Raw genomic sequence first — 26,665 nt, forward strand, 5'->3', positions numbered from 1 at the left:
GGAAGCTTTGCTTTGCAGAGCAAGCCCGTGCTAATCAGCCCATGTACTCCGGTGCCTGATATCTGGCTAACATCAGGGCAGGGAGGATTAAAGTTTCCCTCTCCGGCCGTCTGCAGTTCCCAGCAAAGCTGACAGCATCTTGGACTTCTCACCCAGGACAAATCCTACCCCAGTTTAGCAAGTCTCCTCTGTGGATGACGGCGCAGCCAAACAACCGCTCCGCATTGTCACACCACGCGCTGTTGACAAAGTTATCGCTATAAAAACAAGCCGGAGCCAAGTCAACCGGGGCCCTCCGCCTACTCCAGCATGAGAGCATTTCCTGCTAGCATGGGGGAAAAGGTTATTAAAGATACACGTGGAGGCAAAAGTAAAGATCGTTGCCACAGGCTGTGGAGCTGCACTTGCTGTATATTAATGTTGAGGGTCTCAGGAATCACAGAATCATAGAATAGTTTGGGTTTGAAAGGACCATCCAAGCTCCCCCAGTGCCTCCCCTGCCATGAGCAGGGACATCTTCACCAGCTCAGGTTGCTCAGAGCCCCATCCAGCCTGGCCTGGGATGTCTCCAGGGATGGTTCATCCACCACCTCTCTGGCCAACCTGTGCCAGGCTCTCACCACCCTCAGGGCAACAATTTCTTCCTCATGTCCAACCTGAATCTCCCTCCATTAGTTTAAAACCATCACCCCTTGTTCTATCACAACAGGCCCTGCTAAAAAAATCTGTTCCCATCTTTCTTACAAGCCCTTTTTAACTACTTTTAAGTAAAGTGGTCTGTAAATTGAAGGCTCCATCTGGTAGAAAACGAGCATGAAATCCAAAGGCTAGATGTTAAACCTAGATTTAGGCAGATGATAAAAAGATACAAGAACATGGCTGAATGTGCTTGAGCACAACTGGAAATTAAACTACGAGAATCTGTGGTTGCAGAAACGGGTTTTTAACAGCCTATTTAATGCTTTGAATATTCCTCACCTTTTCCTGACCATCTTCTTTGCTATGAAGGATTTCCAACCTTTTCTGAAATACTGTGGCTTAAACAGTAAATAATACACTATAAAACTATAAGTAAAACTCTGTGGCCCATTCTGTGTAACCGAGTAGGCAAGACTGGACTGAAAACTCAGGCCAGGCTGTTGGCACACACTCCTGTAGCAAATGCAGATGGGAAGTGGAAACACGTGTGGTGTTACATGGACTTTAAACACCCTTTCCACAGAAGATCTACAAAGCAGAACATCTCAGCACCTCTTTTCCGTTGTCCACATGCTGCTGGATCTCCTTGGTCAGCGGTTGCCCTACACGTGTATTATCTGCTCTTCACAACCACGATACTCATTTTTCACCCCAGCACCAAATCTATAATTTCAGCTGGTGGGAATGTGTTTAAACCTTGCTGGTGGCTTGTGGTTTGGCAAACATCAGGTAGATCCGTTATTAAGATCTGCTGGTGGGGCCCAGCAACTGCAGTGCTTGCAATTAACTGGGTTGCAAATGCCAGTTTTACAACAGTGCTAATGACAGGAAAAAAGGGAAAGGTGGCAGACATCAGCAAATGAAGACCTACAGAATCCATAGGGCACTCTCTCCTTTCAAGGCTATTTGAAGGTATCTGAAGTAAATTAACCTCTTTTAGAAACAAATGAATTCATTTTTTTTGTTACAAATGTGACCTAGAAATAGAAAATAAGGAAAATATTCAGAAAGCCACAGCTGTCCTTCTGCCTGCCAACACTGTTTTAAACAAGAGGTTCCTGGACTGCAGGAAAACACCATCCTGTTGCTTTGGTCCTTCCCTCACACAAGAATCACACAGAATCACAGAATGGACTGGGTTGGAAAAGACCTCAGAGATCATCCAGTCCAACCCTTGGTCCAACTCCAGTCCATTGACTAGATCATGGCACTAAGTGCCATGTCCAATCTCAGCTTAAAAACCTCCAGGGCCAGTGAGTCCAGCACCTCCCTGGGCAGCCATTCCAATGCCTGACCACTCTCTCTGCACAGAATTGCTTTCTAATCTCCAACCTCAATTTCCCCTGGCAGAGTTGAAGCCCATGGCCCCTTGTCCTATTGCTGATGCCTGGAGAAGAGACCAATCCCCACCTGGCTAGAACTGCCCTTCAGGTAGTTCTAGAGAGTGCTGAGCTCACCTCTGAGTCTCCTCTTCTCCAGACTAAACAAGCCCAGCTCCCTCAGCCTCTCCCCATAGGGCTTGTGATCAAGTCCCTTCCCCAGTCTTGTTGCTCTTCTCTTATCTGCACTGAATATATGAAAAAACCAGCGTTTTAATGAGGATTTTGTTTTTGAGGTGAAGGAACAGGATGTTAACCCTGTGCAGATATCGTGACAGAGCATCTCTGCCTGCTGCCAACGTCTGGCATTCGGCATTTCAGAGGAATCCCCAATACACTTCTGGAGCTGAGTAAAACGTCTGACGGGGCTCTGAGCAACCTGAGCTGGTGAAGATGTCCCTGCTCATGGCTGCGGTTGGACTGGATGAGCTTTGAAGGTCCCTTCAACCCAAACTATGCTATGTTTCTATGAAAACTAGCGATTGCAAAGCTAAAAGCCCTTCCAGACCCAGAGCTGTAGCTGGCCCAGGGATCTTTTAAAACCAGGCTTATTTAATTTCACCTCTCTAAGGGACAGGTGTTAAGCTGGGGCTGGGAACACAGTGGTCCATTGACAGGAATCCTCAACATCCTCAAATCAGGCATCAAAACACAGAAGAACTTTGTACAAACCAAGTTAGACAGAGGTGAACTTAGATTCATATAATAGTTTAGGCTGATTGGACCTTCAAAGCCCATCCAGTGCCACCCCTGCCATGAGCAGGGACATCTGCACCAGCTCAGGTTGCTCAGAGCCCCGTCCAGCCTGGCCTGGGATGTCTCCAGGGATGGTTCATCCACCACCTCTCTGGACAACCTGGGACAGGCTCTCACCACCCTCAAGGCCAACAATTTCTTATATCTATGCTGAATCTTGCTCCTCTAGTTTAAAACCATCTCCCCTAGTCCTACCACAACAGGCGCCACTCAAAAGAAGCTGAAGAGCCAGATTTGTGCTGCAGAGCTTCACCAAGGAACAGCAAAGAAGTCCATGCATGTCCTTTGTTAGCAGATACCCTACAAGGAAAAGGGAGATTTTCGTCCCGAAAGTGCCCCCCCCCCCTTGCTTGTAGCATGTGCAAATTTGCACTGAAGATAGAAGCACTTGGCACCGGCAGCAATGGTTTGTGCAGCTGTAGGGACGTCGCCTTCCCAAGCAGAGGAGCCCAAGGAGACTCGCAAGCAGAACAGTTGCTGAGAGGTAGAGCTGGGATTATAATCTGGGTAGGCGCAGGTACCCCAGCCATCGCACCATGCTGCTCTGATCTGCTCCTGCTGTGAGAAGGAAGACAAAGAGAGAAACTTCTCCTCAGTGGCTGGACCTCTTCTGCCCTCCCTGTCCATGGGCGCAGACCACACACCCCAGCCAGCGTGGCTGGCAGAAGCACAATAGCTGGGCTGGCAGGTTTCCACCTAAACCTACTGCGTGTTCGAGCTGAACAGCTTTTTGTGCAAACGGCGCTTAAGTGGCTGAATTACCTTATTATAATATGCTATTTAAAAATACACGGGCATTTTATATGAATTTTTTAGGCAGCTGAGACTGTTCTGTGCTGCTAGATCTGTTTATAGCAGCATGAACGTGCTACAGCGGTTCAGGAGTTGCCCATGGTTGATGGCTGAGACAGCCCAGAAGGCCAAATCACATCCTGGGCTGCATCCCCAGCAGCGTGAGCAGCAGGTGCAGGGAGGGGATTCTGCCCCTCTGCCCCACTCTGTGAGACCCCCCTGCAGTGCTGGTCCAGCTCTGGGTCCTCAGCACAGGACACACATGGATCTGCTGGAGAGGGGCCAGAGGAGCCCCAGAAATGATGCGAGGCTGGAACAGCTCTGCTGGGGGACAGGCTGAGAGAGTTGGGGTGTTCAGCTGGAGAAGAGAAGCTCCAGGGAGACCTTAGTGCAGCTTTCTGGACTTAAAAAGGGCTGATAAGAAAGATGGGGACAGACTTTTGAGCAGGGCCTGTTGTGACAGGACAAGGAGTGATGGTTTTAAACTAATGGAGGGAGATTCAGGTTGGACATGAGGAAGAAATTGTTGCTGCTGAGGGTGGTGAGAGCCTGTCCCAGGTTGTCCAGAGAGGTGGTGGATGAACCATCCCTGGAGACATCCCAGGCCAGGCTGGACGGGGCTCTGAGCAACCTGAGCTGCTGAAGATGTCCCTGCTCATGGCAGGGGTGGCACTGGACGAGCTCGTAAGGTCCCTTCAACCCAAACCATTCTATGAATCTGTCCCTGCTAAAACCAAGACAATGCAGTCCAAATTGGATAGGACTGTTTTAGAAGCTGAAATTCAGAATTTCAAGTGCAAATTTAACAAAACAGCTCATTGTGAGTAACATCATGTAGTCAGATTGAAGAGTCCGACAGATTAAATATCAAGCTAGTCAATGCAGCTCATACAGGAGAAACTTCAGCAGCTGCTGAGCTGGAAAAAAAGTTTTCATATTATTTAATGAAAATTGTACAACAATGTTGCATTTAGAAAATAAGCTGATATCAAAAGAAACAGCAATTAAAAGTCTTAAGTTAGATTTTTTTTGTTTTCCTGGAAAATGATAGTCCTATTTTCACCTGGAGTTAGAAGATCTTGCTGCAGACAGGATGGACTGCTGCCCAGAGCTACCGGCTACACCAGATCAAGTGCAAGTACTTCCACCAAAACCCACAAGCCAAGGAGAAATACCCTCTCTGGCCACTCGAAAGGTGACAAAAAGAGGTACAGAGGAGCCCAAGGTTTATCTAAATCTGTCCAGCAGCACATCCAGCTACATTTCAGTGCAAACCTTCTTCTTTCAGAGCACATTTCAATAACGCCGTTCAGTGTTGTGAAACAGCTTCAAGTAAAATTTCCCTCCTGTACCTTCCCACTTCAGCTCCAGGACGATGCAGTTGACGTCTTGGCATTCTGCTTTCTGCTGACAGACAGATTGGGTGGGAGAGAATTGAACACCACAGCAAAAAGAGCCCGTTGCTCCGATGATTCCTGGAGAGTCCCCGTAGCTCTTGACATTCCACTGCTTCCCACCAGCGACTCCGTGTCATGGACGTTCTCCTCCCAAAGCTCGTGCAGTAGATTCCTGTTCAAGGGGAACATATAGATATATATATTTTTTAGGCAGACATATGTTGCTTATTAGCAACATGTAAGGTGCTAGAAGAGCAGCGATGCCTCCCCAATGATGGAACACGGTGTCGAGGGTTTAGATTGTGGGTTGACAATAAAACCGTGGCAGATGTATTAAACCCCTCTTCCCCCTTTCTAGCCCCTCCTTCTCCCCCTTTCCCACTCAGCACACGCGATTGGGAGGGAAAGAAGGACAGAGAGAAGAGAGCTGGAACAATTAAAAATGTTTTACTAATGTTACTAATAAGAATAGAGAAAATAATACAAAATATACAAACCCAATCCTTGAAAGTCCCAGCAACTGCAGAGCCGGCACCCGAAGTCCTGGACTGGACTCTGCAGCCAACCGGAGCTGGATTCAGTCTGTCACTAGGCCCCAGTTCACAGGGACGACTAGCAAGGTCCTCTCCTAATGTTGGTTGTAAGGAAAAGGGAAAAGGGACGAGATCCTCATGATCTCCAACTTTTATATGAAGTGTTCACGTGAATGGGATGTTATACACAGTTGGTCAGTTTCTTGGTCACCTGTTTCTCATTGCCCCTCTCGCGAGATGTCCATCCATGCTTATCAATAACTTCGCATTCCATTGCTATGTTTCCCAAAACATGTATCTGGTTCTCCAGGAAAATGCAGCTGATATGAAGCTTTAGCTGACAGGCAAATTCGCTAAAAGAGAAACTTGGTTTTTATCAAAACCAGGACACACGGTGTTTTCCACTATCCACCAAAGTTCTGCGAGCCCAGCTGTCTCCCAGCCCCACCGTACGCTGTTTTCCCAGCTGCGTGCCAGCTTTTTGGAAGGAACATGAAAAATAACTGTGGTACCATCCCGTGTGAAATGGGATTTTTACTAATGAGGCAGCCAGGTCTTCCAGCAAAAATCCTCTCGCCCAAATATTCATATTTGGGTCAATATGGGCTTGATGAATAATAAAGCCAAAGAGATTTTGGGGCTGGCGAGAAAAATTGTGGTTCAAATCAGGCTTGTAAAGAAAACAAACACAAAAGAGCCATTGAGAGAAGAGACATAAGTTGAGAGATAACTAATCAGTTTTATTTTATAAATACAGATGAGCTTTCCCGCAATTACCAACATAGTTTTAACGTGTCATTTACTATGGGATATTCTGGTTTCGCTTATTTTAAATACCTGGCCAAGCAAGGATAAGCCAATGCTGTTGTGCTCACTACAAAAATATCGTGGGATACGATCTTCCAAAACTAATATACTCAACAATCTTAGGAATTCCTAGTGAGGGGAAAAGATTGCAATGAACTGCTTTCCGTGCTCGAAGACATTTGCAGACATTTAACAGTGTCACAGCTGTGCAGGAACTGAAAGACTCTTGACAGTTTAAAACAGGCTGTGATTTATCATCTCACCTTCAAACCTACTATTTGTTTCTCTCCCGCTATGCTATTTTCAAAGTAATTTACAGGAGGGAAAGGATAATAATCACAAAAATGAAAGCCATGATGTGGCTGCAGTCTGTACAATCCTCACGGCAATGAGTTCGTCAATGGTTTAATTAGCCCTACGATGCCGTCCCCCTTCACCAGGGAAGAGGAACTCGGGGAGAATTTAAGGCCTCCTAAAGATACATCCATAGAAAGGCCATCAAAGCAGCTTTGTGCGACGGATGCAGAAACCAAACATCGTGTTTGACACATCGACATGTACGGGGATCAAACAGGAGCAGCAACACATCAGGGAGGAAAACCAGAGTTCATTTGGTCGGGTGCAACCTGAGAAAATGTGCAACGAATGAAAAACAATAATCCAAAATCCCGCTGATGCTCTACAAACCTAATTTAACGTGTCGCTTAATTGCACCGAGATGCTCTGTGTTTGCTCTACGGAACACAGCGATTTCGCAGCTACTCTTTGGGTTGCTTTGAAAAGTCACCAGCGCACACAAACTAACACTTTCCTGTTATAGAAAAGGAGATTTTCTACCAACAGGTCTGCATTGCTTCAATGTGCCAGAGCCCATCCCGCGGCGTGTACAACGTGCCCTAATTTCACCTAAAATGATGCTATCAGAAGGCGGTAAGATAGAGCACCTTATGCTTACTTTATTAATAAGCGCTTGTACTTTGAGGTGTTCATTTTTCGCTTTCTACGCCAAAACACAGCGATAATTTCCTACCTATCTCTTCTCAAAAGATGCTGCAGCATTTCCTTTAGTGAAACTTTTGATGAGGTTGGAACAGAGGAGCTTATTCAGGTGAGAAGATCCTCCTGAACGTGCCCAATTTAGCACCTGGAGTCATGTTCAATACCTTATAGAACTGAGATCTCCGCTTCCGAGTGTTTCCATCTAATACATCATACTGGGACAGACCAAAAATAGCGAATGGCTGTAGAGAAGCTCGATCCCACAACTTGACTGCAGACAGGTTAAAAGCGAACAGAAGAAATATGAATATAATTTTAATACAATCATTAAGGTGTTACCTGGAAAAAATGCATATTCTAGCACAGTGCTGTTATGTATATTCGTTCTCGCATACACGCCTCATTTTGATAGCTGAGATTACACATAACCACGGTTTAAAAAGTTAATTTAGGCTTAGTCTTATGGTGAAGTTAGGAAAAAAAGACTAGGTCATTGGTTCAAAATAAAAGCATAGACCAGGGAGGAAAAATAAAAAGCCAGGCATGATGAAGTGGTTTTCTTTTTATTCTGCTATATATTTTTATATTTCAGAGCTCATGACCGAGCCCGAATTCATGGGTATAAAATATAGAAAGCAAGAGCAATGCAATCCAAACTGAAACAAATACCAGGAATCACAACACAGGCTGTAAATTGCTTTCCCGTTGGTGCAGCCGAATACGCACCCCCAGCGAACTGCCAGTCGCTCTTCCTTCAATGTACAGATGATTAAAATGATATTAATTTAGATGAATAATGTCAGGTGCCTCTGCTTGACAGAGCGGGGAGTGATTCCCACAGATTCGCCTAATTCCAAAGCGTAAACTGCGTTTTCAGGCTGGGTTTTTAGGGAGACGTTGTCCCCATTAAGACACATTGGGAGGTGGCAGCTGAACCCCGCTTGGGTAGTGAATTCGTTAGGTCTCTACTAATGAGGTTTGTGCCCAACAAGCGGGGAATGGTCAGGCTGAGATTTTTATGCGAAACCTAAAGAGGCGATTTAGTTCCTTAATAGGAACAGTGAGTATGGAGGGAGAAGAAAGGTATTTTCTCATTAATTAAGGAAACTGCTCATTCTCTGGCACGTTTACACCAAATGAAGACCCATCAGTGAAACCAGAACTTGAAAAGCTACAGAGAGTAGCCGAGAGAAAACTCTCCAACAATAACAAATTCATGGTATTTCTGTAACGCTGACTACATTGCTCAAACAAACACAGGAGTACATGGGAGAAGGGAAAGAACTCTTACCATAAATGTATTTTTAAATTAACTTTTTCTTTCTTCTGAGAAGATTAAAATAAATTTAACTCTAAATAATAATTAAGAAATTAATTTATAGGGGGGCTTGATCACCTGATCAGCACTAGAAGCTGTTTCCAGGAAAGCCTTTTATAAATGGATTGCAAAACCAATTTCTGAGAGATTATAAATACCAAACATAAGAGGACTGGAAGCAGAATCAAAATTTACCTGGGCTGTGAATATACCATAATCCTGTGTTACCGTGCTCAAGTCCATTTGTTTAACACCATAGGAATAGCTTTAGCTTTTTTTTTTTTTAATATATATAATTAATATAAAGAATAAGTGCAATTTTATCTCTATTCCAGATCACCCATTTCTCCTCAATGTCTCACTTGTCCGAACTTTTACGCGGCCTGCGGAAGCTGGACATGTTTTCGTTCAGTGCATAGATCCTTCGGGAGAACTCCTCGAACTCCCCTAGGACTTGTTCGTCACACTCCACCGCCACGGCGTGTTCCACCGGGATGGAATTAAAGTCTTCGAGTTGATCTCCCGCGCTGAAACCCGTCGCTTCCATCCCCATGATCTCCTCCGCTTGCTCCACGGTGCAGCAAAGGACGGGGCCGAGGGAGGGACGGAACTCGCAGGGTTGCTCGGCGCTCGCGGTTCCGGAGCACTCACCGTTTATTGCACTCGTATGTCCTAGGAAAGTCTCCTGCCGGTCTTGGGTGTTGCTTAAGCTCCCGTTTTCTCCATTTAAACTCCCGCACAAGTCCTCGCCGCCTTTCTTGGCGTTTCCTTTCGAGGAGTCCATAGAGGTATCCAACGAGGACGATATCGGCGCGGGTTTCTTATCCGCCTCTCCGACGCGGGTTGTGATGGCAACAGGCTGCGTTAAAGCGGAGTTGTAACTAGAAGGAGGAGTTTTGTACTCGAGTCTTTCATTTCCCGTGCTGGCTCGTTTTCGGAGTCCTTTATCCGGAGAAGGGAGGCCACTGGAAAAGCCAACATCCAATCTGCCGAAGCTCGAGCTCTGTCTCTTTGGAACGGGAATTGCGCTGGATGTGTGGTGTCGATCGCTGTAAAAGAAGGGAAGGATAAATCACAGCTCATGAGCAACACAGATGTTTAACCAAAGGCTGAAGCAATTATTTTATCACAACTCCGGGCTCCGTTTGGCCAACTACTTGTATCCTAAAGCGCTAAAACCCCAAATGTGTTTAATGCCGTATGAAGTCCAGAAGACACCCCAGAGGACGGCTTTACTGAAAACCTGTATGATCGTGGAGGAACATTTACAAAGCTCCATGGTTTGAAGAGTCAATCACCCAAGAAGCCACCGCATTATGTTAATTCGTACTGTTAACACCGTTTTATAGGACCAAGCTGCACTTTATGAATTATTACTGTTGACCGTATATTTATGTATTTATGGCCTGTACTAGGCCATCATAAACTCTTCAAAAGTGAGTAATAATGGCCGAATTCTCTGAGAGCAACTTCTTCCACCGTGGACTTTCTCGACAGTTGCACAAAGGAGAAAAGTCACACTAACTTTGCCATTTGCAGAGGATTATTTTTGCCAGATCTTCTGTTTTTCTGTGCCAATCATTCCAAAACAATTTGGACAAACATCAGCCCTGGTTTCTGGAGGAACGTGAACTAATCGAGCTTAATTTTCAAGTCTGATTTTACTATTTAACAGAGTTCCACAGATCTTTCACACTGTCTCAGGGTCTATAATTTGGAATTTATATCATTTGGGGTGCGTTACGTGAATTTTCCTTCATCGGCTTAATCCTTACCCAAATATAATCACCACCCTATATGCAAATAGTCCGTTGCATGTTAACTTAAGCAACTGGTTCATTTTCCTTCCAGATTTAAAACCACAGCTATTACTGATCTACTGAATATATAACTCCAAGATTCACAGTACGAGTCTCCTTCATTAATTGCACTTAAAAGAAACTCCTTCTGCTCAAGGCCTGATAGATTTTGGGATGTATCTTGCAGGGGAAAATCTTGGAATAGCAGTTATGAGTAATCTCTAGTGTGGATCTTTTTCCACATTATCTTTCTTCTGTTTCTTGTTCCCCTTTGTAAATAGGATAAGCTACATTGCAAAAAGTCCCTCTGTGAAAAATAAGCATCCTAAAGGGAAATAAGCGTCGCAAACCAGTAGCGAAAATATCAACTTTCTTCTTCGATTTCAACCATTTCTGACCATTTTTAATGCAAACCCTGCATGGAATTCACAGCTTTTTTGCAAAGGTTTGGAGCATTCTTAACAGAGGTGACAAAACAGAGAGCAGTATGTGCCACAGATGCCAATAAGTGCTGTATATGTTGTCCAGCACTCGATTCCTTTCCTGACCAGAGTCTTTAAAATACTTTAACCAACCCCCACACAGCCAAGCATTTATTTTTAAAATGGTGTAATATGGAAAATCAGAGGCAGGACACTTGTGAATTTATGCAATGTGCACTGCAGACATATTGGGGATGGTCTGTTTCCCCCCTTGGTTTCCCCAGCATAGTGTTTCAGCCTTAATTTAGAAAATAAATGAATACTCAGTATTATTTATTTGATCAGATTCTGTTTATCTTAAGCCTTAGACAAGAAACTTTTTCATATTACCTCTAGGTTTGTTGAATCTTCCTTAAGAAAAACTACAAGAAATAGAGTGCCATGTCAGCAGCTTTAAAAGCAAAATGCAGCAAAACAAGGAATTTCACTCTGTATCATTAAAAACCTAACAAATAAATGGCAAGTTTTCAGTATTTACCCCAGTTCCAAGATGTGCATATATTCACAAAGCCAAATGGGATTCAAGACATATCTCTGGGTCCAAAGGCTCATCATCCTACGTTCGTGTGAACCAGTTCCTCACAGACAAGTGACAACTGATTACTGCAGATCACTGTTCTAATTACAAGACATTTTACAATTAAGTAGTGGTGCTTTTTAGTACAAGGCATTAAAGGTTTTGCTGCCCTTCCCATTCCAGATACAGAGATGGTGCAGACCTGAATTATCTCCCTTCTACAGGATAGGACAGCACGTAACAGTGAGTTTGCAGATGACACCAAGTTGGGTGGAGTGTTGATGTGCTGGAGGGTGGGAAGGCCATACAGAGGGGTCTGGACTGATGGGCTGAGGCCAACTGTCTGAGGTTCACCAAAGCCAAGTGCTGGGTCTTGCACTGGGGTCACAGCAACCCCAGGCAGCGCTACAGGCTCGGGGAAGAGCGGCTGGAAAGTGCCCGGCGGAAAAGGAGCTGGGGGTGTTGGTGCCAGCGGCTGAACATGAGCCAGCATGTGCCCAGGTGGCCAAGAGGCCACCAGCGTCCTGGCTGGTACCAGCACTGGTGTGGCCAGCAGGCCCAGGGCAGTGACCGTCCCTGTGCTGGGACCTGGGGAGGCCAGACCACCAATCCTAGGGTCAGTTTTGGGCCCCTCACCACAAGAAAGGCCTTGAGGTGCTGGAGCGAGTTGAGAGAAGGGAATGGAGCTGGTGAGGGGCTGGAGCACAAGTGTGATGGGAGCAGCTGAGGGACCTGGGGGGTTCAGCTGGAGAACAGGAGCTGAGGGGAGACCTTCTGATCTCTGAACTGCCTGAAAGGAGCTTGGAGCCAGGGGGGGTCGGGCTCTGCTCCCCAGGAACAAGCGCCAGGAGCAGAGGAAACGGCCTCAAATTGCACCAGAGGAGGTTGAGGTTGGATGTGGGAACAATTTCTTCCCCAAAGGGCTGTGGGGCATTGGAACAGGCTGCCCAGGGCAGTGCTGGAGTCACCATCCCTGGAGGGGTTGAACAGACACTGAAATGAGGTTCTCGGGGACAAGGGGTAGAGATGGACTTGATGATCACCCTAAACAATTCTGTGATTCTATACCACGGTGATTTGCATGTCTTACCCATGAAATGTGCCATGATGCATGTCACACCTTGAGGCACAGAATCAAGGCAAGCAGAGGCTATATGCAATGCAAGTGGGCAGGAAAGGTTTCCCTCCTCCCCTCTTCCTTCCAAATCCCAGCCCAAAGCACAGCCTGGGACCAGACTTGCTGCTAAGAGGAGTCTAAGCCTGCCACGAGTCTTGAGGAGTACAAGGGGAAGCCTCAAGACAAGAGAGCTATGAGGTTTGTGCTACAAGGGCCCTGTGCTGATCCATCACCTCGTGCCTCTAAATGCAGGAGGCTCAAGAAGAAAGAGAAAGGCAAAGAGGAGAGATAGGTTCTGTGCTCAGTGTAGTGTTTTAGGTTGGGAAAAAAAAACAATAAAAAGCAAAAAAAACCCTGTTGGTGAAGTTTGCTTTGTTGTGTTTGAACTGTATTGTCAATTCAAGATCCAACAAAGGGCAACACCTTTGCTTTTTTGCAGCTCTAGAATGAGCTGTGTAAGATACCACCTAAGTCTAGACTTATTTGTCACATCAATTGTTTGTACTATTAATATAATTTAAAAGAGTGAGCAGGTATGCAATTCAAAAGGGAGGCAGGGGGAGAGAGAGAAGCCATTCTCATGCAAGTTCCTTTCAAATTCAAAGGTGACTTATTGCCATCCCTTTCCAAAAGAAACAGGCTATTCCCAGAACTCATTCCAGTATTACATCCCCTGCAGCAGGAAAGATAAAAACCAATCTATTTAGTTTCTATCAAGACGTTAGTGATGAGTCAAACAGCAACGTATTCCCACTGAACTGTAACCCAGGAGGGCTGCAGATTCCAAAGAAATAGCCCCACATATCTGAAATAAAAAGCGAGACTAGGAACAGACAGAATAACACAAATTGTACAGGCGAAAAGGGATAACTTTTTTCCCCATGTACAACAGACGGCAGATGCATCCTGTTAGTTCTGTCCTTTGACGCCAAAGCATTGGATCTGCAACACCCCGTGGAGCAGTGAGGGCTTCCTACCTCCTGGTCTGAGCACAACGACAAGAAGGGTTGATAGGAAATTCTGACGCTTCTCTGGACTTTATTCCACCATCCACAGCTCTGGGACAGGCATTAAAGAGATCAACATCTAATCCAGGAAACAATTTCAAGCCGTACCTTGTGGATCTAAGTACAGACGAACGTTTCTCAAAACAACCACAATGATATCTACTCTTTATACAATATTTTAGTGATAAAAGCTCTTGCCTGGAATGTAAGCAGTCAGAGAGGGTCCAGACAAGTTATAAACACAGCAGCCTGAACATCAGCCTGCAGATGGGTTTGGAGTGGGTCTTCCCATGGAATATCTCACCTGGCAGCACAAGATGCAAGATCTCACAAGAGTAAGAGCTATCCCAGAGGAGGAGGATATGCAGGGATGCAGGATGTTTGCTTTATGTCAAGCCATCCTTGATTTAATCCTTGCTCCTGAAGGTGCAGAGACACACCAATGTGCAAAACACAAGTAATTCTTGGAGAGATCGAACCCATGGCAAAGCCTCTTCACCGTAAGAATGAATAATACCCATCATCAACCTTATTTGTTGTGTTGGACTGTGCTTCAAACTTGCTCAAATTCATTACGTTTAGACCAGACTCTTTAAAGAGCGAAGTCTTAAGTATAGCATAAGACTGTCTTACTGGCAAATGACAAATTACTGAACAATTTAGGCACGACAGCAACTTTTCTATGAAGTAGAAGAAGAAATTTAAGTGTCTGAGTAAACAAACGTGAAAATCGTGGTGTCTAATTAGTTCGAGAAAAGCAGCTTTATAAACCGTTCCGGTGGGCACGTAAATTTAAGTTCCTCCTAAAAAGAAACATGCCTAAATTCCTTTGTAAATCTAGGCCTTACAGGCAAGCGGGTGAGAAATTAATTAGTTTGCAGGACCAGGAGAGTTTTAAAAGAGCTTGTTATGACAAGGCTGTTCAAGCTAACACGTTATGTATGCCTGAACAATACCTCTTTAGTGCAGCGGCCAAAACAAATCTTCCCTTCCTTAGTAAGTTGAACTGGCAGAATGATCTATACTAAGTGATCTAACAGCCTAAAGGCAGCAGCAATACAAAGCTAATCTCCCGCGTCTACAAAATAACTTCCCGGTTTAATAGAGTACATAAGGGCTGCCCCACAGAGCAGTAAAGCAGGAACGATCTTCATTTATCATGCATTCAAACTAATGAATTGAAACAAAAAAGCGCTTGCAGCCAGGTTCCTTAAATTGTATGCAATGAAATGGACCTCGCTTAAGACGGCAAAACCAGGTTTTAAGCTGCTGGAGATATACATGGGCAGATTTCTGAAACCGCCCATTGCTGCCAATAAATGTTAATAGGATGGGTTTAGCTTCAGCTGGGAATAAATAAAGGGGTAACAGCCCAAATGTGAGAAAGCAGGAATGAAGTCAAGTGAATGGCTTAACTGCTTATCAAATATTATCTAAGGCATTTAGATAGAAGTAAATACAGAGATGAACCATCTATGAGTTCATTGTGAGGCTCCTTCCACGGTCCCTGGAGCAGGCAAATGAGCACTGGAGAGCAGGGTGGGTGACACCCTATAGAGAGACATTTATGATCAGTAGAGATGCCTCCTCATGACCATAGGACGAACCTCGGCAACCAGTTCAGGCTGAGTGACCAGTGTCTAGAAGGCAAACGCGAGAAGATTAACACCTCTGGGTATAATTTTCAATAATATTTTAAAGATTTCTTGAATATTTTCAATATTCAAGAAGCGTTTCGACAACACCCTCAGACACATGGTGTGAATTTTGGGGCTGTCCCATTGCAGGGACAGAAGTTGGACTCGATGATCCTTCTGGGTCCCTTCCAACTCAGGACATTCTATGATTTTAAGCAGAATGATGGTCATAGTCTTGTAGGCAAGTGAAATAGAAATAAAAAGGCTGTAGGTACAATGGCTTAAGCAGTTCAGTCAAGGGATCTTTTTCTATTCCACCACCTCCCTCCAGCTGAGAACGAGGTTTTGGTTCAAAAGTAATGTTTACAGAGCTCAGAAATAGAAAGTTGGTAATTAATCTTCACGAAAACATTCAGCTGACGGAAGGTTTCTATTCCTTTTGCATCTTCCTTGAGGAAAAGGCTGCAGCGTTACCAGAATTCATAGCACTGCATTCAAGGCACAGTCCGGAGAAAGAGATGCTTTATCAGCTTCACAGCTCACAGGATTGAAATATATGTGTGTATATATATATGTATATTTAAAATCCAGTCACAGGAGAAAACCATCACCCAACTGCCTGGAAACTTTAGAGATTGTAAGTTCTTGTCAACAGTGAAATGAGTTTGGCCCACAGGAGCGTTGCCCTTTACTCTGAGGTGCAACATTAACTTGCATTACTGAGGGTTGAGCTGGTTCAGCTTCCAGCCACAATGACTCAGTTGACCTTCTGAGACGGCGGACAGATGTGGACACCTGTCCAGAAAGAAAGGCCTGCGACTAGCGGAGTATAAAACCTGACTTGATGAACTGTCATCAGGCCTTAATGACTTTCAGTCATCAAGTTGGTTTAGAGTAGAAATGGTTACGTATATGACTAAACTGCTATCAGGGAGAAGCTTTTCTAAATTAAAAAAAGAAGACAGACCTCAGATTTATTGAATAATATAGATAAGAGAATTACATCACCACCAACCTATATGTTTCCATTGTATCCAAATCTCAAAAGCCAACCCATGGCTCAACTCAACTCAGCTCAACTCAACTTCAGCTCTAAGTTTTGCTGGCAGCAAAACTACAAAGTAGCTGTTTTTTTCCTCAAAATATTAGTTTTGATTAGTTAATAATTAGCCCATTTGGGCAGTCTTACAGACCTAAGGCATGAGATGCAGACTGCGTGATGTAAACAGGCGACTGAAGTTGGACACAAACATTTTTGAAGCTATTTTCTTAGCAAACAGATTCTGGTTGTAATCTGCCGTTCCTTCAGTCGGATTCACTTGTGATTATTTAATCTGCCTGCAAAGGGGCTCAGAGAAACTGTAAAGCAGGATGAGAGACAGAACACAATTCACAGGCTCAAATATGTATCTTTTCCTCCCCACAAAACGTTTCCTCTGAGGAACATTACTGGATCACAGCTGGTCAAAATACTAAATCTTGATTGTCTGGCCAAAAGCCAAAATCCACAGCTCCGGCTCTTTGGTATGAGAATACTCTAAAAAAAATAATAATAATAATAACTTAAACACCATCTGATCTTTTTTTTTGTTGCAAACTATGACCTCATGGCAGTAAGAACGCGAAATGAAGGTGTTTAAGTTGGTTTATGGCCATCTGAAATGTTTGAAGCTCCAAGCGGAGCTCGGAGCCAATATCATGTCAACCGCGCTAAAAAGCAATGAGGGTTTCTCACCTTCTTAGAGATTACTGGTTAAATAATGCACGATAGCGACAGGGCTGCAAAAGGGAGGCTGCCAATATGAAGTTAAGGTAAAATTGCGTCTGTTGGCAGCTAAAAAATTCTGACACACGCTTTAAAACATAAAAAAAGCCTTCATAAATTAAGCTACCAGAGCTTTCTTAACTCAAACATTAAGTTTTAGGCTCCTTTTGAATCTAGCAGTCTATGAATCAGGACATACCTTCGAAACATGAATTTAAGCCTTGGCATGCAAGTATTTTTGGGTAAATCTTTTAAATGCTGGCTCAAAATGACACTTCCCTGACTATAGAAAAGACTTTCTAAAGGAATATCTCATATTTGCCAGCATTAAATAAACATTTTCTAATCTATTCACTTATCAAGTTTGCAGCGTGCTATTTAATTGCCATTAATAATCACAAATACTATCCCCCTAAAGTTACATAGAGTAAATTAAGGTGAAGAACAGGAAAGAAAATGAGAGAGTCTTGATTTAACACAACCGTGATCTGAAGAGCCTGACTTGCGAAAGACAAATCTGAACATGCAAAAGGAATCAAACGACGTTCAAAATCTACAGATTACGCGTAAGTAAAGATTTGGTGTCTCTCAAAAGTTGCAATAAACTGCACAGTGAAAAGAATTGAAGAGGAAAAACTGCACGAGGCCTTTTGCATCAGCAAGAGCTAATCTTAAAAATGAGCTGCTTGTCTGGAAGCCACTGAGACCCTGGAACTAAAGAGCTGGAAATGGAGAGAATTATTCCCAGAAGGAAACAGAAAAGATTTGGGGGAAGACAACTGGGATGGTCTAAATCAACAACAACTTTGGCTCATCATCTTTCACCTTGAAAGTCAACATCCTGATTTGATATCAGAAAAATATGTGGTTTTTTGCAGTTCTGTAGCTTCCATAACAGTGTGTGCGGGAACTGGCTGATCCACCTTGAATTTTGTCGACATAAAATACAAATAATATTTTGCAGTAGGGGGCAAGGGGGAGGAAAAGTAAACACAGCAGAATATAGGTGCCAGGAGAGATATGAAGAGGGAAGCAGAGCTTGTAGACCTGCGGGGCTGCGGCAATAAATCAGGCGTGTTGGGATGTGAAAACACGTATTAATCATGTTAAGTGTCATGCCTGAGAAACCAAAACAACACAAATCTCACCAGGCAGAGGGATCCAGCGGCAACGCAATTAAATCGGGATGTAAAAGCACTGGACTCCACAGACCATCTGCTGGTCCAAGAGCTGCCCCACAGCTCCAGAGACAACTACGGAGTCTCAGGAAAGCCCAAAGATAACATTTTTAAGGCAAAATCGCTCTGATAAAAGTATGAAATAGGTGGGGTCTTCTACAAAAGCTGTGGGGTTTTTTTTTTTTTAGTTTGCTTGTTCTTAATTTGAAGGGGTAAAGAAACTAATTTGTACTCAAATCTAAACTGATGCTTATAGAAAAGGTTAAGCTTGAAATAATGACATATTTCAGTTTTTCTGAATAACGAGTGGACTCAATGCCATTCCAGGCTGCAGGGAGATATAAACGTCTCTAAATAAAAGTAAAAATGAGGATGACACATGGGCCAGACATTAAAACCAGTCCTATTCAAACTAAAAATAAGTATAGTGTAAGTGTTGCTTTTTACCGGTGTGATTAGGAGCTGACAGAACTTTGATTCAGCAAAACCCAGCTACAGTGCTAAGCAATGAAAACTGAACACCAGCAACAAGAAAAGCAACCAAACCAGGTGGTGCAAGTCAATCTGTAGCTAAGAAAACCCATCACCACCTCACGTTCCTGCAAACAAAAGATAACCTGGAAATGCTTTACCGATCACGGTCTGTTGCACAGGGTATCGGCTGACTCACCTACAGCCTCCTGAACACACAAAAAAATCCTTCAAATCTTCATTTTAGCAGCTTTTATCCTTGCTTAAATATATGCATATTATCCACAAGACGATGGGCATGGATATTCCGCGGTGTGTGCTCGACTGCAATGCCCAATTATGAAAGTCTAGCCAGTTTTCCCCTTGAGCTGGACTCCCTGCAAAGCCTCATTGCCATTTACATTATTAGCAAGTACTAAGAAGCATTGTTTAGAATCATTAGTCTTTAAAAAGAAAAAAAACATTAAAAATGAACAACTATTCATACAAGTTTTGGAGGTGGGAAGGAAATGAGGCATAGAGATTCATAGTGGGGGGAGAAGGAGGGAATGTGATACTCCCAGAGAACTGTGCTTAATATCTCTACATGTTTTGAAATATTATCCAGTCTTGCTAATGACTGTGTATCACCTATAGGAATAAAGAAAACCCTGTTTGTATGATGGTAAAACCTTTAAGGCGTAACTAAAGGTTCTATTATCAGTTCTTCAAAGCCAGCGCACACCAGAAGAGGAGTTGCCCAGGTTTTGAAAAGAATCCCCATTTAACACATCCCAGAATTATCTACTTGGGCTTACTCAAGCCTGAAGGACACATCCACAATGTGTAACCACTGATGAGTACACACCAGTGCTCCAGAAGTGTCCTGGTTTTGTTAAAAACAAGACCGGTTCTCTTTTAGTGACTTTTCTTCCAGCTCAGTTCTTCTAGGTGGCTGCACTTTGCTGAGTTTTACCTGCATATTTCTCCTAGGATGCTGCACTCGGTGCTGATAAGAGACCAAGGGAATGCTGAAGAAGCTCGTGTTTAGATTTATTACTATGGTAGCCAAGAAAGACCGATAAGTTTCCTCACGTTCCGTTGTGAGAGGGGCATGTTTGAGGAGGGGTGGATGGCTCAAGTGACTAGAACTGACCAACGGAAGTATTCCATCCCATAATCGTCATTGGCTTTGTATATTTTGTATATATATTCTCTATTTATTAGTAGCATTAGTAAAAGCCCTTAAAACTCTCCAACTTGAAGTCTAAGTCTCTCTTCCTTTCCCCTTATCTTTCTTATCATCTTTCTGATCTAAGGGAAGGGGTGGCGGGAGGTAAAGGGATAACAGGGAGCGTCTGCTGTGGTTTATTGCCGCCTTGCCTTAAACCTTGACAAGAAGTCACAGTTTAGGTATTTTTGGTATTTTCAGGTTGCTCGAGGGACGACACGTCATCTCAGGACTTTTCCTTGCCAGCGATGGACCACGAAAAATCACAGTAATATTTTTCCCGAAGAAGAAAGCTTTTCTTTATGCATCTTGCTAAGGGATAAAAAGAAAAGAGGGGAGAATCTTTTCAGCTGAAATTACTGAGAGAATAAAACTGCACACAGGACTGAGCTTCTTTTTCTCAGGGCCCGTTTGCTTCCACTGTTTTGTTGGCCGGGTTGAATTTCCATCAGACAACACCTTTTATAGTCTTGTTCAAAGGCGACGCTTTTTCTACTCTTGTATTTGTTTTCCTTTGCCAAGACTCCCCTCCCAAAACTGATTTGGACACTAGCTTGGAGTTCACATGGATCAGCATTTCTGTGTGAGCAATGAAAGATAAAGCAAAAGAGAAACACAAAAATAAGGGTTGGAAAGAACTGCAGCGCAATGTCGTCTCAGAGAATTGTCACCACTGTTACCAACTGCATTTTTGCCCCTAACGTTTGATATATTGAGCTGTTCTACTTTGAGGTGCTAACCCTGTTTGAAGCCTGCTCTTATAATTTTCAAATGAAGCAGTAACAGAAAGCCTGCTTTTGTATTTTTTGCATAAAACGGTGTGTGATCACGTACTGTCATTAGAATTGAAGTGGAGTTCTTCCTATGTTCTGAATACTGCAGGAAAAAAAAGAGAATCTTAGAGCTCAGTAAACAAGCAAAATGCAGCACTAAGAACACTATTGGACTAATAAAATCCTCTAAAGCGGCAGAAATGGGGACGGAAGTCTATACATCAGCAGAGATGGTCCACTCCCTTAATCATCTTTGTTGCCCTGCACTGGACTCTCTCCAGCAGTTCATGAGATGAGGTTACACAGGAAGGTGTCCAGGCGGGTTGGAATGTCTGCACAGAAGGAGACTCCACAACCCCCCTGGGCAGCCTGGGCCAGGCTCTGACACCCTCATCAGGAAGAAGGTTCTTCTCAAATTTAAGTGGAACCTCTTGTGTTCCAGTTTGAACCCATTACCCCTTGTCCTATCATTGGTTGTCACCGAGAAGAGCCTGGCTCCATCCTCCTGACACTCACTCTTTCCATATTGATCCCCATGAATGAGTCCCCCCTCAGTCTCCTCTTGTCCAGCTCCAGAGCCCCAGCTCCCTCAGCCTTTCCTCACACGGGAGATGCTCCACTCCCTTCAGCATCTTGGTGGCTGCGCTGGACTCTCTCCAGCAGTTCCCTGTCCTGCTGGAACTGAGGGGCCACAACTGGACACAAGATTCCAGATGTGGTCTCCCCAGGGCAGAGCAGAGGGGCAGGAGAACCTCTCTGACCTACTGACCACCCCCTTCTCATCCACCCCAGGTACCATTGGCCTTCCTGGTCACAAGGGCCCAGTGCTGGCTCATGGTCACCCTGCTGTCCCCAGGACCCCCAGGTCCCTTTCCCCTACACTGCTCTCCAACAGCTCGCTCCCCAACTTACACTGGAACCTGGGGTTGTTCCTGCCCAGATCCAAGACTCTACACTTGCCCTTGTTCTATTTAATTACATTTCTCCCCGCCCAACTCTCAGCCTGTCCAGGTCTCTGATGGCAGCACAGCTTCTGGCATGTCAGCCACTCCTCCCAGATCAGCAGAGTCTCTATCCATCACCAGAGCATCTGGCAGCAAAACCTGGTGGCATCACCTCAGATCAGATGATTTTTTTCAATACTTTGGAGTATCCAGGGCACCCACTTGGGGTCAGGTATGACATGGGGACCATACAAGAACTGTGTATCTTTGAAGCCATGAATAATCAACCTAGGGATCCTAAAATGGTACAATATTATGTTTGAGTGGGATTCAGGCACCTGAAGAATGAAGATGAGAATGAAGAACGAAATAATTGCTAAGGAGGCTGCACGAGAGCACACAATTCAAATAACATAAATTAAAAAACGAGAACACAAAGTATCTAACACCTGCAGAAACACACTTGTTAGTGAATCACCTTCCACATTTCTAAACTATCTCAGTAGGTTTAAGGAGAACTGGTCAAGCCTCGTGCTTATTCAACTGCGGCAAGATAAGCCTAAACTAACTTTAGTCTTATAACATAGAAACCGGTTTGCTTTGTTTTTCTGCACAGTGGAGAGCGAGTCTGGATCCTCCAGAGTGAATCAGAGTAGAAGCATCACAAATTTCCCTGGAAGGTCACTACAACCTTTAGTTACTCATTAATGTAGTTTCCCATTTAGCAACACCACTCAGCATATAACAACTATTTTCATTATACTCAAATTGTGCTGATTATAACTCACAGATCCCCACACAGCTCACCTGAATTATACATTTAAAGCAAGTGGGAAGCCGGGTACTGACCAGACTGAGGCATCTTCTGCAGAAGGTAAACAGTAGAATATTGTGGACATTTACATGGTCTGTATTTTGGGAAAGCCACAATCTTCACCAAACGTGCTTAACTCTTGTGAAGAGAGAAAAATACTTACATCTAATTTTTTTTTTGTAGCATTCACCTCTTTCTTTTTAATTACCAAAAAAATAACTTACCATCTAACCATAAGCCCAAGCTCCATGAAGTTTTTCAGGTTGGGAAGAGTTTGCCTTAGATCTGGAGTACTCAGGCCGTGCTGATATCTAAGCTACAAGAAGAGAAAATAACTAAAATTAGCAGAGCTTTCCAAATCCCAGAATCCAGTGAATATAACATTATGGTCAGTTAATTTGTTAGTTTTTGAAAGAAAGTGTAAGATAATCACGCAGTTCCAAGAGGTCTGTTCCCCTTAAGGAAATGTTCCATTTAACACTCATAACCTCGTATTAGCAAAACCCACCCAAGAACAGGGACACAATCATCAGTCAATCTGACTGTTAAACCTCACTACGCTTTTTCCACTTCCAATCTGTAACAGGAAAGCTTAATAAAAATACACACTCAAATTCAACACAACGTTCTATATTCACTGATTCAAAATATATATTTGTGTGCAAGTGCCATGTGTCATCCATAGTGTATTAATGTATGTTGGAATCACATTATTACAGCAATATCAGTTAGTAAAAATATATACTGTCACACAATAGATCTAAATCTGTGTTCCTTATGTATTTAAACTGCTGCTATTATTGTCATAATTAAAGCCAGAATTCACATACGATGCCACGTAGCTAAGAGAAAGGCTTCAAATATTGACTTGTTTTAACCCAGTATTAAGTCCTGTATGGGCACAAACATAAATGAAAAGATTAAATACAGACTCTACGCAAACCGCAACTTGTTTTTACCCCCAGATTATCAAATTAAGTACGCGTGACATAACTGTCGCTGCCGGTAATTATAAATTACTTATTTAAGAAGTCTCCAAGATAAAAATAGCTCTGAAGAAAATGGCACATGGGAGGGAAGTCGTGTTTCTTTCGAGGTTTAATCTCAAAACTTCATGAAAAATTTGCAGGGAAATTTATCCCCTTAGGGTGGTTAAAATGTGAAAGAAAAATTTCACAGAATCACAGAATCATACAGAATGGACTGGGTTGGAAAAGACCTCAGAGATCATCAAGTCCAACCCTTGGTCCAACTCCAGTCCATTGACCAGATCATGGCACTAAGTGCCATGTCCAATCTCAGCTTAAAACCCTCCAGGGCCGGTGAGTCCAGCACCTCCCTGGGCAGCCATTCCAATGCCTGACCACTCTCTCTGCACAAAATTGCTTTCTAATCTCCAGCCTCAGTTTCCCCTGGCAGAGTTGAAGCCCATGGCCCCTTGTCCTATTACTGACTGCCTGGAGAAGAGCCCAATCCCCACCTGGCTAGAACTGCCCTTCAGGTAGTTCTAGAGAGTGCTGAGCTCCCCTCTAAGCCTCCTCTTCTCCAGACTAAACAAGCCCAGCTCCCTCAGCCTAAATTCCAATATCTTTAAGATTATTGGGATGAAGCGTTTCTCAGATGTTAACACCCCCTAGAAGTCAGAGTTGGACTCTGATATACACACACAGTAATCACACTAATTTGATACTGATAGAGCCACTTGCTGAAATACGGAACGATCCCACTCAAAGCTAAAATTGTGGGGTTTGGTTTGTATCCTTTTTGGTCCCTTTTTTAAAAATTATGTTTATTATTTAGAATCACACACCTGTTTCCAGAATTCATGACAGGAAAGTGTAGGAATCCTCTAACTTAGAATAACTGTTGACTTTCCCCAAACAAATGGACCAATCAGTTTTCCACAGAAAAAGACTCGTGAAATTGGGAATGATTTCTGTGCTTGTCTGAGTTTTCGAAACAAAATCTGCTTTGGAAGAAAATCATCCTCAGCACTGCACTGTACAACAGGAGGCCATTTATTACACGGTTTATTATTTCCATATGGACATGGTCAAGTCATATGGTGGGCTTGGCTTCATATTTTCTGCTACAATGACAGAACCTGGATTAAGACAGCCATACAATATAAATTACGAAACGATCACCACGTTCTCCTGATGGGATTATGGTGGATTTGGTTAATCAAAGAACCAGCCTGTGGCAAAAGGAATAAAAAAGAGAACGAAAATATCAAAACCATGACATTTGTTCCTCCTACTACAATCAAATGTTCATGGAATAGCCCTTTTTAGAGTTATCCTTAAATTCTAAAGTTTCAGAGCATGAAAAGATTAGGATTAAGGGATCTCTGTGTTTCCAGCAGCCAAGATCTGAGGAATGCACGTGAGAGACCTGTATAGAAACATGAGCATTTCTGCTAAAACACATTTTCATATTGCAAAGAGTGGAGATGAACAGCAAGTAAAGATCTGAAACTGCATTATATTTTGGCTTTGTAATAACTTAAAGTAAAATTGCTTTATGTCAAGGTTTAAGGCAAGGCGGCAATAAACCACGGCAGACGCTCCCTGTTATCCCCTTTAAATCCCGCCACCCCTTCCTTTAGAGCGGAAAGATGATAAGAAAGATAAGGGGAAAGGAAGAGAGACTTAGACTTCAAGTTGGAGAGTTTTAAGGGGTTTTACTAATGCTACTAATACATAGAGAATATCTATACAAAATATATAAAGCCAGTGACGATGATGGGATGGAATACTTCCGTTGGTCAGTTCTAGTCACCTGTGCCATCCACCCCTCCTCAAACACGCCCCTCTCACAACGGAACATGGGGAAACTTATCAGTCTTCCTTAGCTACCACAGTAATAAATCTAAACACGAGCTTCTTCAGCATTCCCTTGGTCTCTTATCAGCAGCGAGTGCAGCATCCTAGGAGAAATATGCAGGTAAAACTCAGCAAAGTGCAGCCACCTAGAAGAACTGAGCTGGAAGAAAAGTCACTAAAAGAGAACCAGTGTGGTTTTTAACAAAACCAGGACACTTTATGTGTCTGTATCAATAGAAGTTGACGATGTATTCACAGAACAAAACTACAGGTAATTGCAAGAGCCGCCTTCTAGTGACAGAAAAAAAAATGATTAAAAAAAAAAAAATCAAAATTGAATGGAAGCATCAGAGCCATAAGTTACTTCCCAGCTTTTAGTCGGTTCCAAAATCATCTCCTCATTAACGCGACAAGGTTGGTATTTTTTGTTGGGTTTTTTTTTGGGTAGGTTTCTTTTTATTTTGTGTTTTGTTTTGGGTTCTTTTGCTTGCTTTTAACCATAAAGCATTTCTCATACACTTCTCATTAAGGTCAATACTTTTTAACAGCCAACACCACACATACAGGGAAGGTTGTTCCACCTCATCCAATAAACAGCAAGACACCGAACATCACTCACCGTTCACCTGTGGCCTGTTACAGCAGGATTCATACTAATGCCCTTTAACATCAAAATCAATTTTTAAAAGAGAAAATAATATAGGGAGAGCACAGCGGCTTTGCTCCAATGAGTTAAAAAGAGCTTAAATACAGAGCTTATTATTATTGAAGATGTAAAGAAGGAAAAGGTAAGAGGAGAGGAATGAAACACGATGTCTGGGTAGGAAAACAAAAGCAGAACGAGGTGATCATTGTAATGTCTTAATTCTCCTAAAAAACCAGTTCATGTTTCAATTGTCGCTACCAAACGTCACCTATCTCCAACAGGCTAAATTTCCAAAGGGACCACGTTATCATTTGCAAAAGCAGCATTTTATTTAAAGATTAGGTTGTTCCTTCAGGATATTACGCCCAAAGAAAATGTGCCTGTTTTAATTTCAGCACAAAAAGCGTCCAAGATTTGTGTTCACATTTATGACTGCGTGTTCTCCACGGGACTGTGAGTAAATCATTAATGATGTTCAAGTAATAAAACATTAATTGCCATTTCCTTACTAATATTTAGCTCCTACACCCAGCTTTGTTTTCCCAAGTGCTGTGTGAAATGTTACTCGATTGAACAAAAACACATATTAAAAGGTGAACTGGAAAACAAATAAGCTAAAGACATCAGAGACTTCAGACAGGAGTCTGAGTCTGTTCTCACACCAGTTACAGGCAACACTTACTCCAAAGAAATAAGATGCAGCAGAGGAGACGCATCATATTTTATGAATAGTTCAAGACGGAACAACTTATGGGTGCTGATATTTAAAGAATTAAAAATCTCACTTTGCAATTTCTTTC

General features: G+C 43.2%; 1 protein-coding gene across 2 annotated transcripts in view; it reads right to left on the reverse strand.

Annotated features, from left to right (window-relative positions):
• Positions 1-6,349: 6,349 nt before the first annotated feature.
• UVRAG (UV radiation resistance associated) overlaps positions 6,350-26,665 on the reverse strand; it is a 114,783-nt gene continuing 94,467 nt past the window's right edge. Inside the window, exons 14-15 of one of the 2 annotated variants that reach the window (XM_080339947.1) lie at positions 22,619-22,710; positions 6,350-9,729 (exon numbers count right to left, since the gene is read on the reverse strand). In XM_080339947.1, coding sequence (XP_080196073.1) covers positions 9,039-9,729; positions 22,619-22,710 — 783 coding nt within the window. In that variant the 3' untranslated portion in view covers positions 6,350-9,038. Of the gene's footprint in view, positions 9,730-22,409; positions 22,446-22,618; positions 22,711-26,665 lie in introns of those variants that run through there. The other variant, XM_080339948.1, reaches the window with a different exon arrangement.

Source organism: Nesoenas mayeri, assembly GCF_963082525.1.
Source record: "Nesoenas mayeri genome assembly, chromosome: 1".
NCBI lineage: Eukaryota > Metazoa > Chordata > Aves > Columbiformes > Columbidae > Nesoenas > Nesoenas mayeri.